Source organism: Neoarius graeffei, chromosome 4 (genome assembly GCF_027579695.1).
Source record: "Neoarius graeffei isolate fNeoGra1 chromosome 4, fNeoGra1.pri, whole genome shotgun sequence".
Classification (NCBI taxonomy): domain Eukaryota; kingdom Metazoa; phylum Chordata; class Actinopteri; order Siluriformes; family Ariidae; genus Neoarius; species Neoarius graeffei.
Window position 1 is genome coordinate 22,918,460 of NC_083572.1, and position 20,059 is coordinate 22,938,518.

The window sequence follows — 20,059 nt, forward strand, 5'->3', positions numbered from 1 at the left end:
ATTATGTAAGTGGTCACTGTACAAGCCTCTGGAGGCAGTGTTATGATCTGTGGTTGCTTCAGTTGGTCAGGTCGAGGCTCAGCAACGCTATGAAGCAATAAAATGAAGTCAGCTGCTGACCTGAATGTACTGAATGACCAGGTTATCACATCAACGGATTTTTTCTTCCCTGATGGCACGAGAATAAAATTAAGGCTCAGATTGTGAAAGAGTGGTTCAGGAAGCATGAGAAATCATTTTCACACATTAATTGGCCACCACAGAGTCCCAACCTTAACCCCACTGAAAATTTTTGGGACGTCCTGGAGAAGACTTTATGCAGTGGTTTGACACTCCCTTCCTCAACACAAGATCTAGGTGAAAAATTAATACAACTCTGGACTGAAATAAATGTTGTGACAATGCACAAGTTTATCGAAATAATGCCATGGTGTAACCAAAGCTAAAGGCAGTCCAACCAAATATTAGAGTGTACAGCATTTTTTTGGCAGGGCAGTATATAAGAGGAATAAAACAATTAGGGACATACTGTTATTGGAAAACAATAATATAATAATAATTTTCTGGTATTTTTGGTAATTTATTGTGGTAACATCATACCAACCCCTGCTGATTTTTTCCTTGAACACTGTATTTTTATTCCTTACTTAAAGGACCCATGCCATGGTGGTTTGTTGATGCTTTAAACGGGATTGTGGAGGCTTCCGGATGTTATATCCGCAGCCTTTCTCGAAATGAACCCTCAGAACGTAGATATAGCCTCCTGGAAGAAAGCCCCATTTCAGCCCTTTTCCCAGTGCGTCGTTTTGCTAATGAGAAGCATGGAGGCGGGGAAGGGTAGAGGGTGGGGGCATGCCATGGGGGGAGGGGCTGCCGTCTGCCTCCCAAGCCGGCTGAGAGCGCTCCTCGTCGGGCACGGCCAGGCGGGCAAATGCCCTGGTCCGTCCGCCCTGTCTAAAAAAAATGGTACAACTCGAGCCCATGGTAAAACTGGGACTTTGTCGGGTTTTTTTCAGCCTGAGGCCCATGGTAAAACTGAGCAGTTTTACCATGGAGGAGTGGGGACTTTGCTGTTTCCTCCCCCCAACTCGCCCCTGGGAGAACCGCTGCCTCCACGGGCGGCCGGTGCCGCTGGAGGGCTGCCCGTGCGACCTCGGCTCCCGACAAAAGATTGGATCTAGGGCTGACTTTCAATGGATAGATGGATGGAGCTGCTCTGCCACTCATGACACCCCGGCCCAGAATCAGGGAAAAATACCGCACGCTGACGTCATTAAGGTGAGACGAGAGGAAATAAAATAAATTCAACAAATGTTTGGGTTTTTACTGAACAAACAAACAAATAAAATGAACGAGTGACTTAAAAAAAAGAATGTGGGTATCTTTGTAAAAACTGTTTTGATTGGCTATTATAACAGAGGTAGCGCAGAGTACCTGGCTAACTGCAGGAAGCGGTTGGCTGCACAGCTAATGTAGCCATTGCAAACGCACTGATTTTAAAACACGGCAAAATGACTTAACAGTTATACACTTATTTGTTCGGTGTTTGTGGCTGATGCGGCAGGGATGCTTGGTACGGACCTAGGCTTCAGTTGATGTGCAAAACCTGCCCTGTACTGTCCCAAGTTGTGGAAACATTCCTCAGGAAAATGCTTCCGACAAACATACACCGTCTTAGGTAGACTCGACGGCGTATTATTGAAGTAAATAAAATTAAGCCACTGCGTCTTCAGGGGCTCTCCCGTCGGCAGTAAAAACAGACTCTTTTCTGTGTTGTCACATCCATGTACAGCGCAATTTCCATGTTTCGCTCGCTTAGGTGGTGCCATGTTGTGTCCTCTATGGTCTCCTCACTACAACTGGGCGGGGCAATCCATACAGTGGGTGGGAATCCAGAGGGGGGGCGTGGGGATCATCTCCTCAGAAAGTGAAAATTTCATGCCATGGGACCTTTAATATCGAGTTCAGTATCTATACCACAGCTATATTTGCTGGTTTGATTAAAATCCATTGGATTCAACTATTCAATTACCTTCAGTTTAATTTTACTGCAAATTAAATACTTCTCTTGTTACTTCATTTGTTTTAATAATGAGAGTAAACAACTTTGACTTGAAAACTCAGTGAATGCCTCCTCACCTGAGCCACTGTGCACGGCCTCCTTCAGGATCTTGAGCTCATTGTTGAACTCAGCGAACAGTGAGCTCTTGCAAAGTGAGCGTGGGATGAAGCGCCTCTCCAGCTGGTCAGCAATGTGATGCCGGGCTGTAATCTCCTCCTGAGACTCTGCCGGCTGGGTTAGCAGCTGAAAAAGGTGAGAGAAAATTCATCACTTCATCATTAGAGCACTTTAAAACATTTAATGAATGTAGCGTTCTTAAAAGAGTCGGAAGATGAATTTTCTCACAACAGCAACAATGAGCAGCTTCACACGTGTGAAGCTCTTAACAGATGGTTATGTTAACATGAATAGGTGTTGCTTATTTCCTCCTTTATTTTCCTGGGATTTTCAAAGAATAAGAGGAGGATGATTGAACTGGTGGCTGGGTATTTTGTGAGGAGTAATAAAGAAGTTGATTCTAAAATTCACTCACCTTGCACTGTACGAAGGGGCGCAGGAGCACGAAGATGGGGATGCGAGTGCGCACTATGAAGTCGATGAAATCCCAGAAAGCAAGACCACCCACTTTGCGCAGTGCCATCTCCTTCACCTGAAGACTCAGTCTGTACCACTGATTACCCAGCTGCCTCTCAAAGCACACCAGCACCACCTTCAGAGCTGTGTGCAAGAGGAGGTACAAAGAGAACTGCAATGGTTACTTTTATTATAATATCATTCGGTGTAGCTGTAACTCTTAAAACTATGGTTCACAGTTGTGTCCACAACCTAAATTTGTTGTTCCTAGTCATATTCTATGCCTTATAGTTCACAGTCGAATAGCTGTACCTAAATAAGCGGCTTGGCTGGTAGACTCGGCCAGTCCCTCTCGGCGCAGGTCCTTGACCGTGTCTCCGGGGGTGGAGCAGTGTGCTGGCGATGCGTCCAAAACAAAATTTTTACTTCGAGATGTGCTGATGATGCGTGGAGGCAGCAGGATATTGATGACCGTCTGCAGGAGCAGGAAGACCTCCGCCTGCTCAATCTGAGGACTGTCTGCGGCAGCAGATACACACAAATTTATGGGTACTATGACATATATAAAACATATTTAACACATACAGTGCCCTCCACAATTATTGGCACCCCTGGTTAAGATGTGTTAAAAGTCTCATCTCATCTCATTATCTGTAGCTGCTTTATCCTGTTCTACAGGGTTGCAGGCAAGCTGGAGCCTATCCCAGCTGACTACAGGCGAAAGGCAGGGTACACCCTGGACAAGTCGCCAGGTCATCACAGGGCTGACACATAGACACAGACAACCATTCACACTCACATTCACACCTACGATCAATTTAGAGTCACCAGTTAACCTAACCTGCATGTCTTTGGACTGTGGGAGAAACCGGAGCACCCGGAGGAAACCCACGCGGACACGGGGAGAACATGCAAACTCCGCACAGAAAGGCCCTCGCCAGCCACGGGGCTCGAACCCGGACCTTCTTGCCGTGAGGCGACAGCGCTAACCACTACACCACCGTGCCGCCCCGTATTAAAAGTCTTAAAATAAATTCAATTTTTATTGCAGAAGCATAATCTCACACTGAAAATTGTAGAAAAATGTAACCCTTAACTCAAGTGAGTTAAAAAAAATCCCTGACTAAGAAATAATTATTTTTCATAATTCCACAAGTATGAAATTATGTTCCACAATTATTGGCACCCATAACATTTCCTAGAAAATAAATGTAATTGAAGTATTTCTGTCATTTCTACTGTAGTTTATAAAGTTGATCAGAGTATCTAGGAACCTTTAATTAGTAATTCACCACAGGATCGGTGATGCTGTGGGCCTGCTTCTCTTCCAAAGGCCCCGGGAACCTTGTTAGGGTGCATGGCATCATGAACTCTTTGAAATACCAGGACATTTTAAATCAAAATCCGGTGGCCTCTGCCCGAAAGCTGAAGACGGGTCATCACTGGGTCTTTCAGCAAGATAATGACCCTAAACATGTGGCCAAATCTACACAAAAATGGTTCACCAGACACAAACTCAAGCTCCTCCCATGGCCATCTCAGTCCCCAGACCTCAACCCAATTGCAAACCTGTGGAGTGAGCTGAAGAGGAGTGTGCATAGGAGAGGACCCAGGACTCGGGATGATTTAGAGAGATTGTGCAAAGAGGAATGGTCAAATATCCCTCTCTCTGTATTCTCCCATCTTGTGAAATGTTATAGGAGAATATTAAGTGCTGTCTTATTGGCAAAAGGGAATTGTACAAAGTATTAACATCAGGGGTGCCAATAATTGTGGCACACATGATTTCATGTAAAAGAATTATTTCTTAATGTGGGATTTTTTTCCCACTGAATAAATGCACTTGAATTAAAGGTTGGATTTTTCTCTTTTTTTGCATTGTTGTCCTATATTATTAAAAAAATGAACTTATTAGAAGCCTAAGAGCATATCTTAACGAGGGGTGCCAATTGTGGAGGGCGCTGTATATGTCAGTAACGCGATAGAGAGCGCCACTTCCAGTCAGATTACAAACATGGCTGATCTGAACTACAACACCCAAGAACCTGTAGAGTAAATTTTAGTGTCATACTGTTTTGTTATCTTCCTTTTCACTGAGCGTTGCCTCTTCAAGGACTAATGACAGACCATTTTGCATCAAAACATGTTTATCTTATCATGCTCTTTACATGCATAGTGGACGTACGTAGCAGATGTGCGTGCAAGACATTCCCACACCTGCCCATGAAATAGCCTTTGAGTCAATTGTCCAATTACTTTTGGTCCCTTTAAAAACAGGGTGGCACATGTTAAGGAGCTGAAACTCCTAAACCCTTCATCCAATTTTAATGTGGATACCCTCAAATGAAAGCTGAAAGTCTGGACTTTATGTCCATGTCCATTATATAACTATAACTTGAATATGTTTCAGTAAACAGGTAAAAAAAACAAAATTTGTGTCAGTGTCCAAATATATATGGACCTAACTGTACATCCGTAAGTGCCTGCATCCTGACAGGATACTTCACCACATATGGATGCAGCAGAGCAAATGTAGCAGACTGCTTTGATCACCCAGGGGTGCCTCTTAGGAGAAAATCAGCAGATGCTCGCCGATCTCAACATCAAGATGGCTCCTACAACAGCTTTCTGGAGTTATTCAAGCATGTGTTTGATCATGAACTGGAGGGAACTGAAGTCGGCAAAAGCCTACTCACCATCACCCAAGATTCAAGGAGAGTTGCCGATTATTGCCCTAGATTTCCGGACTCTTGCAGGTGCAAGTGGATGGAATGAGCCAACGTTAAAGGCGGTGTTTCGCCAAGGACTTCATCCCTCAGTATTGAGTGAACTAGCATGCCGCGATGAACATCTCACTCTGGACGATCTCATTGATCTCGCCATTCGACTAGACCATCTGCTATTCAGCCGCCCATCTTTCCGGGAAGAAGCCAAACCTGCCATGACCTCTGATTCTCCCTCTTCCATGGAAGTTTCTCGTGCTCGCCTGAAACACTCCAAACGAGATCAGAGAAAGAAGGAGGGCTTGTGCTTCTATTGCGGGAGCTCCAGTCACCCTATCATCCAGTGTCCAGTCCGCCTGCCACACACCAGCTCTGAGAAGACCAAATCTGGTGAGTCCCATGAGTTCACAAAGAGCTTGATCTTTCAAGCATCCAGTATTATTGAAACTGTCTTCCTCTATCCACATGCTGTCTGCATTTATTGACTCAGGGGCAAAGGGAAACTTCATCGCCAGCTCAGTCATCCAGAGGTTCAGTCTGCCCACAAACTTGCTGCAGAGCCCACTCAGCATCCGGTCCATCAATGGAGGCCCCATAGCAGAGGGTCTTGTCTCGTCACCTCCCGGACCGCTCCTGTGCATATTCAGGTGGGAGCTCTTCACTCTGAACAAATCTCACTCCTCATCACAGCTACCAAGCATCACGACATCATCCTGGGCTATCCATGGCTACAGCTTCATGACCCAGTCATCTCCTGGCAGAACAAGGAGATTCTCCAGTGGTCCCTGACATGTTTCTAGAACTGCCTCCTACATTCTCAGTTAAATCTTTCCTCCACCTCCATAGAAAGTCCTCACCCTGACTACCTGGAAGGGATCCCCATGTGCTACCTGGACTTAGGGGAGGTCTTCAGCAAGGGCCTGCGGCCCACCCCCACATCATCCATATGTTTGTGCCATCAACCTCCTGCCTGGTACTTCTTCCTCACACAGACGCATTTACCCTCTGTCCCAGAACAAACAAGCTGCTATGGAAGAGTACATACAGGAAGCCCTCAAGCAGGGGTACTGTGGCAGTGGGGGCGTGGTCAAGCGTCGGTCTGTGACCGGAGGGTGGAGTCAGGGAAGGTATGTGGCAGAATCACTGCACCTGAGGTTAATTAATGTGTTCGTGTGTCTTCCCCAGTGACCGCGCCCTATTTAAGGAGAGAGAGCGAGAGCAGAGGGAGCTCTCTCCCCAAAAAGACGACTGATGTGTGTGCGTGTGTCTGAGTGTCTGGGAGAGTGGTGTAATGCTGAAAAGTGTAACAATAAAAAGAGTTTTGTGAACTCAGTGCTGGCCTGCCGTCCTTCTGTGCTCACTCCCGGGTTCCGGCACCACTGTGACAGTTCGTATGGGTGGGTGGAGCACAGAAGGACGGCAGGCCAGCACTGAGTTCACAAAACTCTTTTTATTGTTACACTTTTCAGCGTTACACCACTCTCCTAGACACTCAGACACACGCACACACATCAGTCGTCTGGTTGGGGAGAGAGTTCCCTCTGCTCTTGCTCTCTCTCCTTAAATAGGGTGCGGTCACTGGGGAAGACACACAAACACATTAATTAACCTCAGGTGCAGTGATTCTGCCACTTACCTTCCCTGACTCCGCCCTCCGGTCACAGACCAACGCTTGACCATGCCCCCACTGCCACAGGTACATATGCCCGTCCACTTCACTAGCATCAGCGGGATTCTTTTCATGGAGAAGAGAGGGGGCAAACTTCGTCCATGTATAGACTTTTGAGAACTCAATCAGATATCAGTGAAATACCCATATCCACTTCCACTTGTGCCCTCCACATTGGAACAGCTCTGCAGCACCAAGATTTTCTCCAAGCTTGACCTACGTAATGCCTACAACCTGGTCCGCATCCACGAGGGCAACAAGTGGAAGACCGCCTTCAGTACCAGCACCGGCCATTTTGAGTACTGGGTCATGCCTTGTGGCTTCTCTTTGGCGCCAAGCATGTTCCAGTGCCTCATTAAAGGTGTGCTGCAATACATGTTGGGGAGGTATGTCATAGTGGGTCTGAGAACCATCTCTATTTCAAGGCTGAGAAGTGTGAATTTCACCTTCCTGGGGTACATCATCAGTGCTGAGGGGGTCAGCATGGACCCCTCCAAGGTAACTGCAGTCACATCCTGACCCGTACCCACCTTGGTGAAGGAGCCCCAACGTTTCCTAGGCTTCACAAACTTTTATCGTCATTTCATCAGAGGGTTCAGCACCCTTGCGGTGCCCCTGACCTCCCTCCTGAAGAAGGGACCCAAATGCCTCCACTGGAACCCCACAGCCAAAGAGGCCTTTGACAGGCTCAAAACAGCTATCACCACAGCCCCTATCCTTCAGCATCCAGACCCGACCTTTCACGGTCGAAGTGGACGCCTCCGAGATTGGTGTAAGAGGGGTTCTCTCCCAGCACTTCGGTGAAAGCTACAAGCTCCACCCGGTAGCGTTCTTCTCCAAAATGCTCACTCCAGCAGAGAGAAATTATCATGTTGGGAACCGAGAGCTACTGGCCATCAAGCTTGCCTAAGAGGAATGGAGGGACTGGTTGGAGGGGGCCACATACCCCTTTGTCATTTTTACTGATAAAAAAAAACCTTGAGTATCTCAAGAAGGCAAAGAAACTGAACCCACGCCAAGCCCAATGGGCACTGTTCTTCACCTGTTTAAACTTCACAATATCCTATCATCCTGGCACCAAAAACACCAAGGCTGATGCCCTATCACGCATCTTCAGCCCGTCTCTTCATGACCCGGAACCTCATCCCATCCTGACACCTGAATACTTCGTCCAGGCGGTCACCTGGGACCTCAATAAGGAGATAAGGGACTCACAACCACAGAATCCTCCAGTCAAGTGCCCACTGGGCCACCTGTATGTCCCTAATTATCTCAGGAACAGACTCATCACATGGGCACACACTTCTCCCAGCAGTCATCACACCCACCAACTGCTGCGAAACAAGTACTGGTGGGAGAACATGCTGACTGAGATCATTTGTTTCATCTCTTCATGCACCGAGTGCACTCAAGCCAAGGTCCCTCAAACTCCTCCAGCTGGCAAACTATGCCCTCTTCCTGTGCCTCAGAGACCATGGTTCCACCTGGCAATACAGGCCGTACAGGGTGCTCTGGCGCATCAACGAGGTTTCCAAAGACTTGAGCTCCCACCTCACAGTCGTCTGTCACCCACCTTATATGTCTCCTGCCTCAAACCCTCCATCCAGAGTCCCCTGTCTGAGAACATGCCCACCCCCGACCACCCATCTCCTGGCCCAGAAGAAGAACCCATCTACCAGGTAAATTGGATCCTAGACTGTAGAAGAGGTCAGCTAGAATACCTGGTAGATTGTTCTATGGACCAGAAGAACGATGCTGGGTGGGAGCTAAGGACATCCGAGACCCTCTCCTTACTTAAGAATTTCACAACCAACACCCCAAGAAGCCCACACCCAGAAGGAGGGGGCATTCTATGAAGAATGTAGCTCCTGGAGAGAGCTCCTCGGGTGTGTGTGTGTGTGTGTATTTGTGTCAGTAATGTGATATACAGCGCCACTTCCAGTCAGACTACAAACATGGCTGATCTGAACTACAACACCCAAGAACCACAGCGCCCTCTATCGCCTATTAATTACACCTGTCACTCATTTCCTGGTTCATCGGCCCACACTATATAAACACCTCTCCCACACTCACTCGATGTGAAGTACCGTTCAGTGTCTTACCTGTCATACCAAGCCTTGTTATTCTGCCTTATTGTTTTCTCAACCCTCGTTATTGCAGAGTTCTCCACTTTTCAAAAATAAAAGGTGGCAGAGGGGGCGGGGCACCAGTGGGGGGCCAGGGGGATGAAGTCTCCCTGAAGCTGACGGACTTTGGGCTTTTTTGACAATGAAACTGGCCAATAAATGGATAGGAAATGCTAAATCATTGTTAAAATCATTTTACAAAAAATTAACACATTCTTACTGTACATATCATCTTTATTGTCAATGTGAGACTCATTTGACATTTCAGATGAGACTGATGCGCCTGTTGTGCATCCCTGAATTAATTATATTTTTTCCTGTGTGAAAAATAAATGAACATCCATGCATAAACAAAAATTACAATAAATGCATAAATGTTTTACAATATACACAAGGGTGTAGGTTTGGTATTAACATTAGTGGGGACATAAACCCAATGCCAACCCCCAGTAGCGCCAACTTCATGTCAACATTAGAGGGTGACAATATTTTTCTCCGTTGTGTACCACCAAAAGAGTATCCATCATCTCTCCAAAGTTCAGACTTTTAAAATTTGAAGTTCAGAACTGTAGTAATTCATGAATAATAATAATCTCATCTCATCTCATTATCTCTAGCCGCTTTATCCTGTCCTACAGGGTCGCAGGCAAGCTGGAGCCTATCCCAGCTGACTACGGGCGAAAGGCGGGGTACACCCTGGACAAGTCGCCAGGTCATCGCAGGGCTGACACATAGACACAGACAACCATTCACACTCACATTCACACCTACGGTCAATTTAGAGTCACCAGTTAACCTAACCTGCATGTCTTTGGACTGTGGGGGAAACAGGAGCACCCAGAGGAAACCCACGCGGACACGGGGAGAACATGCAAACTCTGCACAGAAAGGCCCTCGCCGGCCACGGGGCTCGAACCCAGACCTTCTTGCTGTGAGGCGACAGCGCTAACCACTACACCACCGTGCCACCCCATAATAATAATAATAATAATAATAATAATAATAATAATATACAATTCATTTGATTAAATTCAAATCTTGCATGTGATAATTAACTCATTCTACCAATTTGCAAATGTGTTTTACACGTGAATAACGCATTGACTGTCAGGAGGGAGTATGTTCCTTTCCCTCATAAATGGAAGTAAAACACATACGGAGCCTTAAACACTGCATTCCATTAGGCTGGCAGGGGGAGTAGGCTATCTTCTGTGTGATCGTTAACTAGTTTTAGAATGATAGTTTAAGCTGATATGTGATTGATCTAACAGTAAAACAGGACGAGGTCTCTAGAACTTTGACATGTTGAAAGGTTACAATTTTACTTGGCAACAGAATGTATCTGAATTCTGATTGGTTGTTGTTATATTATTGCCCTTTCGTTGTCATCTTGAGCCCAGAGCGGAGAGGGGAGGGAGAGGAGGTAGTGACAGGGTTCTGCTGAAGCCCAGATAGTGTTCTGGTTGAGGAAAATTGTGTAAAATGTATTTCTTCAATTCAGAACATGCTTATTGACTTCTGTAATGTTAAATGAAATGAATGACAGACAAGGAGACTGGATAATAAAGACACATGAATGTTAGTTATAGTGCATTATACTTTCCATTATATCTATACTTTTATACTACATTATTCATTCAAGCCTATATCTAAACTACTGCTATATTCACCATATTCACACTTTCAACCCAAGCCCATCCAGACTTACACTTTGTTTTGAAAAATAGCTGTGAATGTCCAGCTTTCTTTTCTTTCCTGACATCTCACTCGAAGATCTCTTCACCGTTCACACGAGAAAAGTTTTTAGCCTACCGCTTTCAAATGAACCCCCTCTAAAACCAATCAGTTCAGTGTATGTATGTACTTGGTATGTGACGTTTTCAAAAGAGAGGCGGGAGTAACCAAAAATTTCTGATCAAGAAGGCGGAGGCTGTTATGCTTCTCATCTCATCTCATCTCATCTCATCTCATCTCATCTCATCTCATCTCATTATCTCTAGCCGCTTTATCCTTCTACAGGGTCGCAGGCAAGCTGGAGCCTATCCCAGCTGACTATGGGCGAAAGGCGGGGTGCTGTTATGCTTATTACGTGAAAATGTTTTATTTGATTAAAAGGTGTCTGGGCCACGAACAATGTCCACATCACCATCAGGTTGTTGTTTACATGTGTCACGTTACACGAACTTAGTCAGGGCACTCTGTAGGTCTTAACTGAGGCACTTCCAATTAAGGGTTAGCGGGCTGCTAAAGTTTGCAGGCACTTCACAAGCAAGACTTGGTGCAATATTAGCCAACATTAGCACAGTTTGATATGATTTAATAATGTCTTTGTGACCTTAATGAACACCAGTTGTTGTCAGTATCAAGTCGGATTGTTATTTACATGCCACACAAACTTAGAAAATAATCATATTCTTATGTTGTCGTTTTTACACACAATACGAACTGTTGTTAACTGATTAATTTTACAAGCTAATCTAACATTACATTCCTCAAGGACAGTTTGCTAGCTAGCAGCCAGTCACTGCACTGAAACCACACTTGCTAATTGACATGGTAGTTAAACTTGCTTGCTGTTTTCACGACCCAGAGCGAATATTCATGAGCAAATTTTGCGTGGTGTTTTGCCCAGTGGAAACCTACAGTAACTATTTGTATACCGCGCACGGAGTGTGATTTTTTTTCTTCAATCAGAAATATTGGTAGGGATACATCCATACCCAATTCTACGCCTATGAATACACAATGTTAATTGGGTGAAATCACTCCAATCCATGCACGAGCTAGTACGTGTGCCCGAGACTGGCACTCCAAAGCCACCCCGACCTCTGTAGTTCAGGTCCTTTGACCCAGGAACCCGGAAGTCCTGCAGTAAACAGTGAAGCAACGGGAAAATGCAGCTGTCGCCTACACGATCACAGATACGTAAAATAAAAGACCTGAACTTAACTAATGTGTGTGTGTGTGTGTGTGTGTGTGTGCTGTTATATGATTACTGTAACTGTGTATGGTCAGAAAAGACGATAGATAAGAGTAACTGTTGCACAATAACGCTACAAACACCCGCAAAGTTATTTAGCTGCTGGGTAAATGTAGCTTGTAGCTTCCAACGTTACTATGTGTCAGTATAGTGTAATGTGGTGCGGTGTAGTGTAACAGGGATAGCCCTGTATGCATTCGTTTAATGGTCTTCTGCATGTTAAATAGTTACAAAATTATAATCAAGCGAATACTTTATGATTTATTTGGTGTATACTGATGAAGTTACGTATTTTTTTTTGGCCAAGGGAAGGGTGGCGGGCCAGAATTATAACGTGGCGGTGTGCCACTTTAAAAGCGCCCGTGGAGAACACTGTATTGTCTTGTTCTTGTTACTCTTTAGTCCCTTATTACTCTGTCTGTCCCTCGACTTCGATTTCATCTAGCGTTTTGGATTTGTTTGCCAGTCTGCGTTCCTCGTTCTCCCCTGCATATACATCCATAAGTGCCTGCATCCTGACAATATGCCTCAGATAGGATCAGTTTTTCAAGATGATATCTAAAAATATTTGCTTCACTGTGATCATTTATAGCCATCCACATGCAGAGTTTTAACACAGGACAAGTGAGTTTCTAACAGCTTCTTTTCCCACACACTTGGATGTTTGCCTTGCCCAGGGTGATATGTTCACATTAATTTATTTATAAAATGCCACAATAATGATAGTCATCAGACCATGTTTAGGTGAGAGAAAAACACTTTCACTGCCAATCCAGACAGAAATAAAATCACTCAGTAGCACTGATAAAAGGAAGAAACAAATCCTGTACAAAAAAGGGTTTAAAGATCCATATTACAAGGATTATATTTAAGTTATAAACAACACAGGCAAATTCCTGTGCATGCAAATCAGTTTTTGTTTGTATATGTCTATGGTTATAATGCTAAGAATTTGGATGAACACATTCAGGATATTTTAAAATAAATGGAACTATTATACTGTGAAATCCAAAGAAATGGCCTATCAATGGGACAGCTGTCAATACACTTATCTGAGATTTATTTGATCATTTTCAACCCTGACCTTTGCTTCCTGAGCCAACAGTCAGCACAAATGGAATCAGAAGATTAAGGAGCATGCCCTCTCGTCTCTCCTGATTGGTAAAGGGTGAGATCACCTGACTGAGTGGGAAGTCATCCTTCAAAGCCTATGAATGAGAGATAAGTAAAATTTGCATCAAATATAGACCCAACTGACTAAAATCTTCTCTGAATCAAAAACAGCTAAAGTGCATTACTTGTATCTGCATGGCCACTAAGCGAACCACAGCTGTGCTGAATGGGAGAGGAGGGGAGAGGTAAGGACTTAAGTGCAGCAACGGCAGACCATCTGCTACACTGGAAGGTCCAACCACACCCATCACCTAAACAGATAAATACACAACTCACAGTATTAGGACAGGGTACCTCATGTATCAAGTCTTTCAGAAGCAAACTGGTTCAATGTGAGAAAGTCAGAATTATATCCCGTTTAACTTTGAGTTCAGTGCTACATCATGAGACTAGTAATAAATCTGCTATGTATTTAGTTTTGTAGGTCAGGTCATCACTAGGTGTACAGTCCACCAAAATATAGTGTGTCCAAGATCAATGATGCTCACCAGGTTGACACAGACATTGATGAGAGAGCGCAGGTGGGGGAGAAAGGAAATTATCGGCTGGCGATGAAGAGTCAGACAAATCCCTTCAATCAGACTGCTGGCTGCTTCCCATTCCACTTGTCGTCTAGGAAAAATTCACAAGTACAAGTGTTTTAGTAGTACACATCCATCCATCCATCCATCCATCCATCCATCCATCCATCCATCCATCCATCCATCCATCCATCCATCCATCATCTGTAGCCGCTTATCCTGTTCTACAGGGTTGTAGGCAAGCTGGAGCCTATCCCAGCTGATTATGGGCGAGAGGTAAGGTACACCCTGGACAAGTTGCCAGGTTATCGCAGGGCTTAGTAGTACACATATGCAGGCCAAATAATATATAGATTTAGGCAGTGCCTAAAAGCGGAGCTCCCATCTGTTTCTGGGTTGTAGAATTTTCTTATATCATAGCCAGCCTCTTTTGTTTTATTTCTTTACCATTATAGTTACTATACTGTTTCCTTATGTTGTACAAAACGTCAGGTGACAACAGTGACAAGTTACTCACTACTACACTGTCTCGACTACTACTCTACTTCACACTTCACTACTCACGTCACTAGTTGTTGGGTTTCCTGTAGTGGCAGGCATGCACGCACAGGACCGAAACCAGCAGAAAACAACTCGATGGGTTACTCACTATTCAGCTGTTGAGTTTCCTATGGTGGCACGTACGCACGCACAGGACTGAAACCATCAGAAAACAACTTGATGGGTTTCTTTATGTATCCACACTCTATGCCTCTGGGGCTCCGCCTTTGGCCCGCGCAGGAGCTCCACTATATGATCTACACTGCCCTCAACACAAAACTAAATTTGCTGTTGCCTCGGTCTGCGAGGGCAGGTACAGCACGATCGAAAAGGAGTGCCTCGCCATCAAATGGGCGGTCCTCGCCCTCTGCTACTACCTGCTGGGGTGCCCTTTCACCCTCTGTTCGGACCACGCGCCTCTGCAGTGGCTCGACCGCATGAAGGATGCCAACGTGCAGATCACCCGTTGGTATCTGGCACTCCAGCCGTTTAAGTTCAAGGTGGTCCACAGGCCGGGGGCGCAGATGGTCGTGGCAGGTTTCCTCTCCCATCGGGGGGGGGAGTCAGCTACAGGCCGGACAACTCCCCGGCCTGAGTCGGGCGGTGGGGGTATGTGGCAGCAGGGGCGTGGCCAAGCATCGGTCTGTGAATGGAGGGCGGAGTCAGGGAAGGTAAGTGGTGGAATCATTGCACCTGATGGGGATTAACCTGTGTTTGTGTGTCTTCCCCAGTGACCGCGCCCTTTAAAAGGAGAGGAGAGCAGAGAAAGGGAGCTCTCCCCAACCAGAACACTTGTGTGTGTGTGGCTGGGAAATGAGTGAATGAACTGAAAAGCCACACAGAGTGTTAAAAATAAATATACTCAGCAAAAATAAAAACTTGACACTCATTATTTTTCAAATAGTGTTTAGAAACTTTTCTTGAAAGAGTTCTTGTTGTGATTATGGTTAAATGCATTGTCAAGGGCATTACGTCACACATTCATTCTACTGGTTGGGCCTACGTAGCACGTGCGAGAGCACTGCACGCTAAAATCACGTTTCCACGTGACACAAGTGACGTGACCTATTGATACACGTGTAATTGATCTCACGGTAGCAGAGTAGAGTGTAATCTCAGAAAAACAAGGTTTTATGGTTAATTATTCGTTAATTTGCAATGCCACGACTGTCAAACATTCAGCGTGAACGTGCCATTGGCATGCTGAATACGGGAACATCCGTCACTGACGTTGCGAGGGTTATGGGATGCAGTCGACAGACCCTCCATAATCTCCAGACATGTCTCCATCAAACTGGCACCACAGCCGACCGTAAGGAACCCTCCACAGAACTTGCAGGAGCTTGATGCCATGTTGGTACAAATATGGCGGCGCATTCCCCAAGCTGTGTTCAGACGCATCATCCAATCCATGAGGAGACGTTGTATCGCAGTTGTGAACGCCCATGGACGACACACCCGATATTGACATGATTTCATTAAGTTGTGACTCACAGTTTTTGATCATGGACATTGTCGTCGCATTTCCGGTGGAACCGATTCCATGACAAACATGATCTCTATGCTATAGCATCTTTAATGACAAGATAATTGAATACAATCAATATTTCAAACCTATTTTCCAAAATGTTCAAATTATTGACTTTGAAACGAGTGTAAAGTTTTTATTTTTGTTGAGTTTAGTTCATTGAGAACTCAGTTCTGGCCTGCTGTGCTTCTGTGCTCCACCCACCTGGTCCAATACCACAGTGGTGCCGAAACCCGGGAAAGTGCAGAAGGGAACGGCCACATGTAGTCCTCCCCCTTCCAGGACCTGGTCCATGCCCTTGCTACGGCCCAACAGAGCCAGCACCAGGCACTGATCGCCCTCCAGAAGGAGCAAGAACAACACTTTTAAGCCCTGGTGCTGGCACAACAGGAAGATCGCCAGGTGTTCCGGCACCTGCTCGCGTCGGCGGGCGCCCCGATCACCACCGCTGCGGACCCTCCCCACCTTACCCTAACGAAGATGGGGCCGCAGGACGACCCTGAAGCCTTCCTCGCTCTTTTCGAGTAGGCAGCCGAGGGGTGGGGTTGGCTGGTGGAACAGCGTGCGGCGCGCCTCCTCCCCCTGCTAACGGGCGAGGCGCAGCTGGCCCCGCTACAGCTCCCCGCCGACAGCCGGCTGGTCTAGAAAGACCTCCGCAGGGCCGTCCTCCAGCGCGTGGGTCGCACCCCGGAGCAGCAGCGGCAGCGCTTCCACGCGCTGCGCCTGGAGGAGGTCGGCTGGCCGTCCGTGTTTGGCCAGCAACTCCGGGACGCCTGCCGGCGGTGGCTGAGGGCCGACAACTGCGACGCCGAGGGAATCCTTGATCTGGTGGCGCTGGAGCAATTCATCGCCCGACTCCTGGAAGGAACCGTGGAGTGGGTCCAGTGCCATCGCCCGGTGTCGCTGGATCAGGCCATCAAGCTGGCAGAGGACAATATGGCAGCCGTTCCGACGGCAGGACAGCGTGTCTCCCCTTCTCCCCTCCCCTCTCCTCTCTCTCTCTCTCTCCCCCCTTCTGTTCCTCGCCCTCGCCCCATTCCCCCCACCGTGGAGGCGGGGGCCGGCTCCACCCCAGCCGGCCCGCCGCACCCGCGATCTCCTACTGTTTCCTATTTCCGTGTCTGTGTCTTCCCCCCTCAGGTGAGTGATCTCCGGAACACTGGTGCAGAGAGAGAGCCTGGGCCAGTATGCTGGCGCTGCGGGGAGCCGGGGCACCTCCAGCATCAGTGCTCGGCGATGGAGGTGGGCGCGGTGGTCCAGATCCCCGATGCGCCAGGGACCGCCCTCGATCGGGCCGGAGCGTATCGCATACCGGTGAGTATCCAAGGGGATACGTATCAGGCTTTGGTGGACTCCGGCTGTAAATCAGACCTCAATTCACCAAAGCCTGGTGCAAGACGAGGCATTGGGAAGAGTACAGTTGGTGAAGGTGTTGTGTGTGCACGGGGATGTTCACAACTACCCTTTAGTGTTGGTCCACATTCTGTTTCGAGGGGAGAAATTTAGGAGTACAGGCAGTGGTTAATCCTCGCCTTACCCACTCGATAATTTTGGGGACTGATTGGCCTTGATTTGGGGAATTAATAATGCACTTAGTGAAGAGTGGGTTCAGTGGGCGGAGGTCCCGGAGTGGCATTGGCGGGAGCAGCTGTCACAGAGCCGTCTAAGTCATCACCGCGTCAGAGTGAGGAGCAGCAGGCTCCTCCTCCCTCTCTCAGGGATTCCCTCGCGGATTTCCTGTTAAAGCAGTCGCAAGACGAGACTCTGCGGCATGCGTTTGACCAAGTGAGAGTAATCGATGGTCAAACGCTCCAGCCAAACGCCACCCCGTCCTTCCCCTATTTTTCCATTATTAAAGGATATGGGACATGAAACATAAAAGCACGCTATATCAGTTTCTTTCCATTAAAAATATGAATTAATTGCATCAACAAATACAAAATCATCTATTAAATTCAGCAAAATCGTTATATTCGTGATGATTATATGGCATTTCTGCTCGACTTCCAATATGCATTTTTTGCAACCGGAAGAGCCGCTGTCACGTGATCATACGTCACAAAAACTTTTGGGCACAACACAAGCAGGTAGATGAATGGAGAAGTGGATGACAAGAAAATTGTTTTTATAGTCTTTAAAGTACATTGGACATCATACATTGGACATCATGGTGTATTGTGCTGCTTATGGTTGCAATAATTCCAACGGGAAATGCCCTGGAGTAAGTTTTTTTGCATTCCCCAAGGACCCGAAGCTGAGGAAAGTGTGGGCTCACCTGCGCATGCGCAGTAGGCTTCGCGCATGCGCAGTAGGCTTGGTAGGACAAATCCAAGAAGTAGGATAACTTTACAGAACACCTGTTGAAAAAACTTTGCACCTACTGTTTCCCACAAACTGTGTTCGGACCATTTCACTGAGGATTCTTTCAACATTAATACTCAGGTACTGAGCGATATTAATTCATGAAACATGAAACAGGAAGTATAAGGATGAGAAAAAAAAAACCAGTTTAAATCGTGAAGCTGCGCACATTTGCGCCAGGCTGCACAAATGTGCGCAGCTTCCCGATTTAAACTGTTTTTTTCTCATCCTTATACTTCCTGTTTCATGTTTCATGAATTAATATTGCTTTTTTTTTTAAATTGGATCTGCGCGATTCAGCCGTGAAAAAGGCGGCATGCGCCGAAAGGCGCGCTGTTTGCATCCCTGCACGGAGGCCAGGGGACAGGGCAGGAATATTTTTGTTGGTATGAGTGATCCGGTGTGATTTCGCGACCCCCCTGTTGAAGACCTCTGCACTAAGCGACTGAAAGCCGAGGTAAGGATTAGTATTATAATTTTGGGTGTATCAATTATTGATTATCATAATTCTGACTCGTTTCGCCATTTTGAATGTTTTCATCTCAGACTCTGGAAGCATTGTATCTCAATCAATCTCGAAAAATATCAGCAAAAAAAAACTAGCTTGCAACGGACTTTAGCTAGATCTATGATGAACTTTCAATGTATGATACAAAAATAATACTTCTTTCAACAGATCATTAGCCTTTGAGCAGAATTGTTTGTTTTTAACTTACGAGGAAGTGTTATCGAGCCGACCACTTTCAGTTTCATGAGGGCTGAATGAACTCTCACTCTCAGAATCATCTGACCCGTCAGAGTAAAGACAAGATCTATGTTCATGTGAATTTCCAGCTATCGGTTCGAATTGATAAGGTCTAACTTCACATCTCTGTGAAACATCGGGAATATCACTGTCGATGGTGTCCATTTCGGTAACCTGTTTACATTAGATTCCCAAGCGCTGGCTCCTTGGAAAGTTTTTGTTGCATCACGGGTCACGTGACCACCTAGCTCATTAACGAATCCTTGTTTTATGCTGATGTATAAAAAAACTTGAATAATGTGATGATTTTCACATTTTTGACGCCCTGCAGTGATTTAGATGGCATTTCTTATGTCCTTTATACATAATTATGCCCAGGTAAAAATCCATTTCCCATATCCTTTAAGGATAGATTATACTGAGATCAGTATAAACTGATATAAACTAAGTATAAACTAAGTATAAACTAAGTATAAACTAAGTATAAACTTAGATCAGACTAAGGAACAAATAACCCAACTTTTAATCCCAAAGAGCCACCAGGAATTTATATTGTGTATTGTGTAATCATGGTGTATTGTGCTGCTTATGGTTGCAATAATTCCAACGGGAAATGCCCTGGAGTAAGTTTTTTTGCATTCCCCAAGGACCCAAAGCTGAGGAAAGTGTGGGCTCACCTGCGCATGCGGCAGGTGTCTGTGGCAGCCTGTGGCTGGACACTTAGGGCAGGACAAGACACTAGCCCGAATAATGGCCCGGTTCTATTGGCCAGGGATTCACGGTGATGTCTGTAGGTGGTGTATGGCATGCCACGAATGCCAGTTAGTAAATCCCGTGGCCATCCCAAAAGCGCCTTTGCGCCCTCTGCCATTAATCGAGACCCCGTTCGAAAGAATTGGGATGGATCTCGTCGGGTCATTAGATCGGTCAACAGGAGGATATTGCTTTATTTTAGTTCTGGTAGACTATGCAACGCGATATCTGGAAGCAGTGCCTCTTCGCAATATCTCAGCACGTAGTATTGCTGAAGCACTATTCCGCGTCATCTCCCGGGT

At 46.1% G+C, this 20,059-nt stretch overlaps 1 protein-coding gene across 14 annotated transcripts in view; it reads right to left on the bottom strand.

The window, feature by feature from the left end:
* LOC132884940 (protein unc-80 homolog) overlaps positions 1-20,059 on the bottom strand; it is a 382,632-nt gene that overhangs the window by 20,786 nt on the left and 341,787 nt on the right. For all 14 annotated transcript variants that reach the window (XM_060919046.1, XM_060919045.1, XM_060919050.1 and 11 more), the window contains 6 exons: positions 13,798-13,921; positions 13,435-13,560; positions 13,221-13,344; positions 2,948-3,154; positions 2,595-2,779; positions 2,140-2,305 (listed from right to left, as the gene is read on the bottom strand). In XM_060919046.1, the coding sequence (XP_060775029.1) occupies positions 2,140-2,305; positions 2,595-2,779; positions 2,948-3,154; positions 13,221-13,344; positions 13,435-13,560; positions 13,798-13,921 (932 nt within the window). The remainder of the gene's footprint in view (positions 1-2,139; positions 2,306-2,594; positions 2,780-2,947; positions 3,155-13,220; positions 13,345-13,434; positions 13,561-13,797; positions 13,922-20,059) is intronic.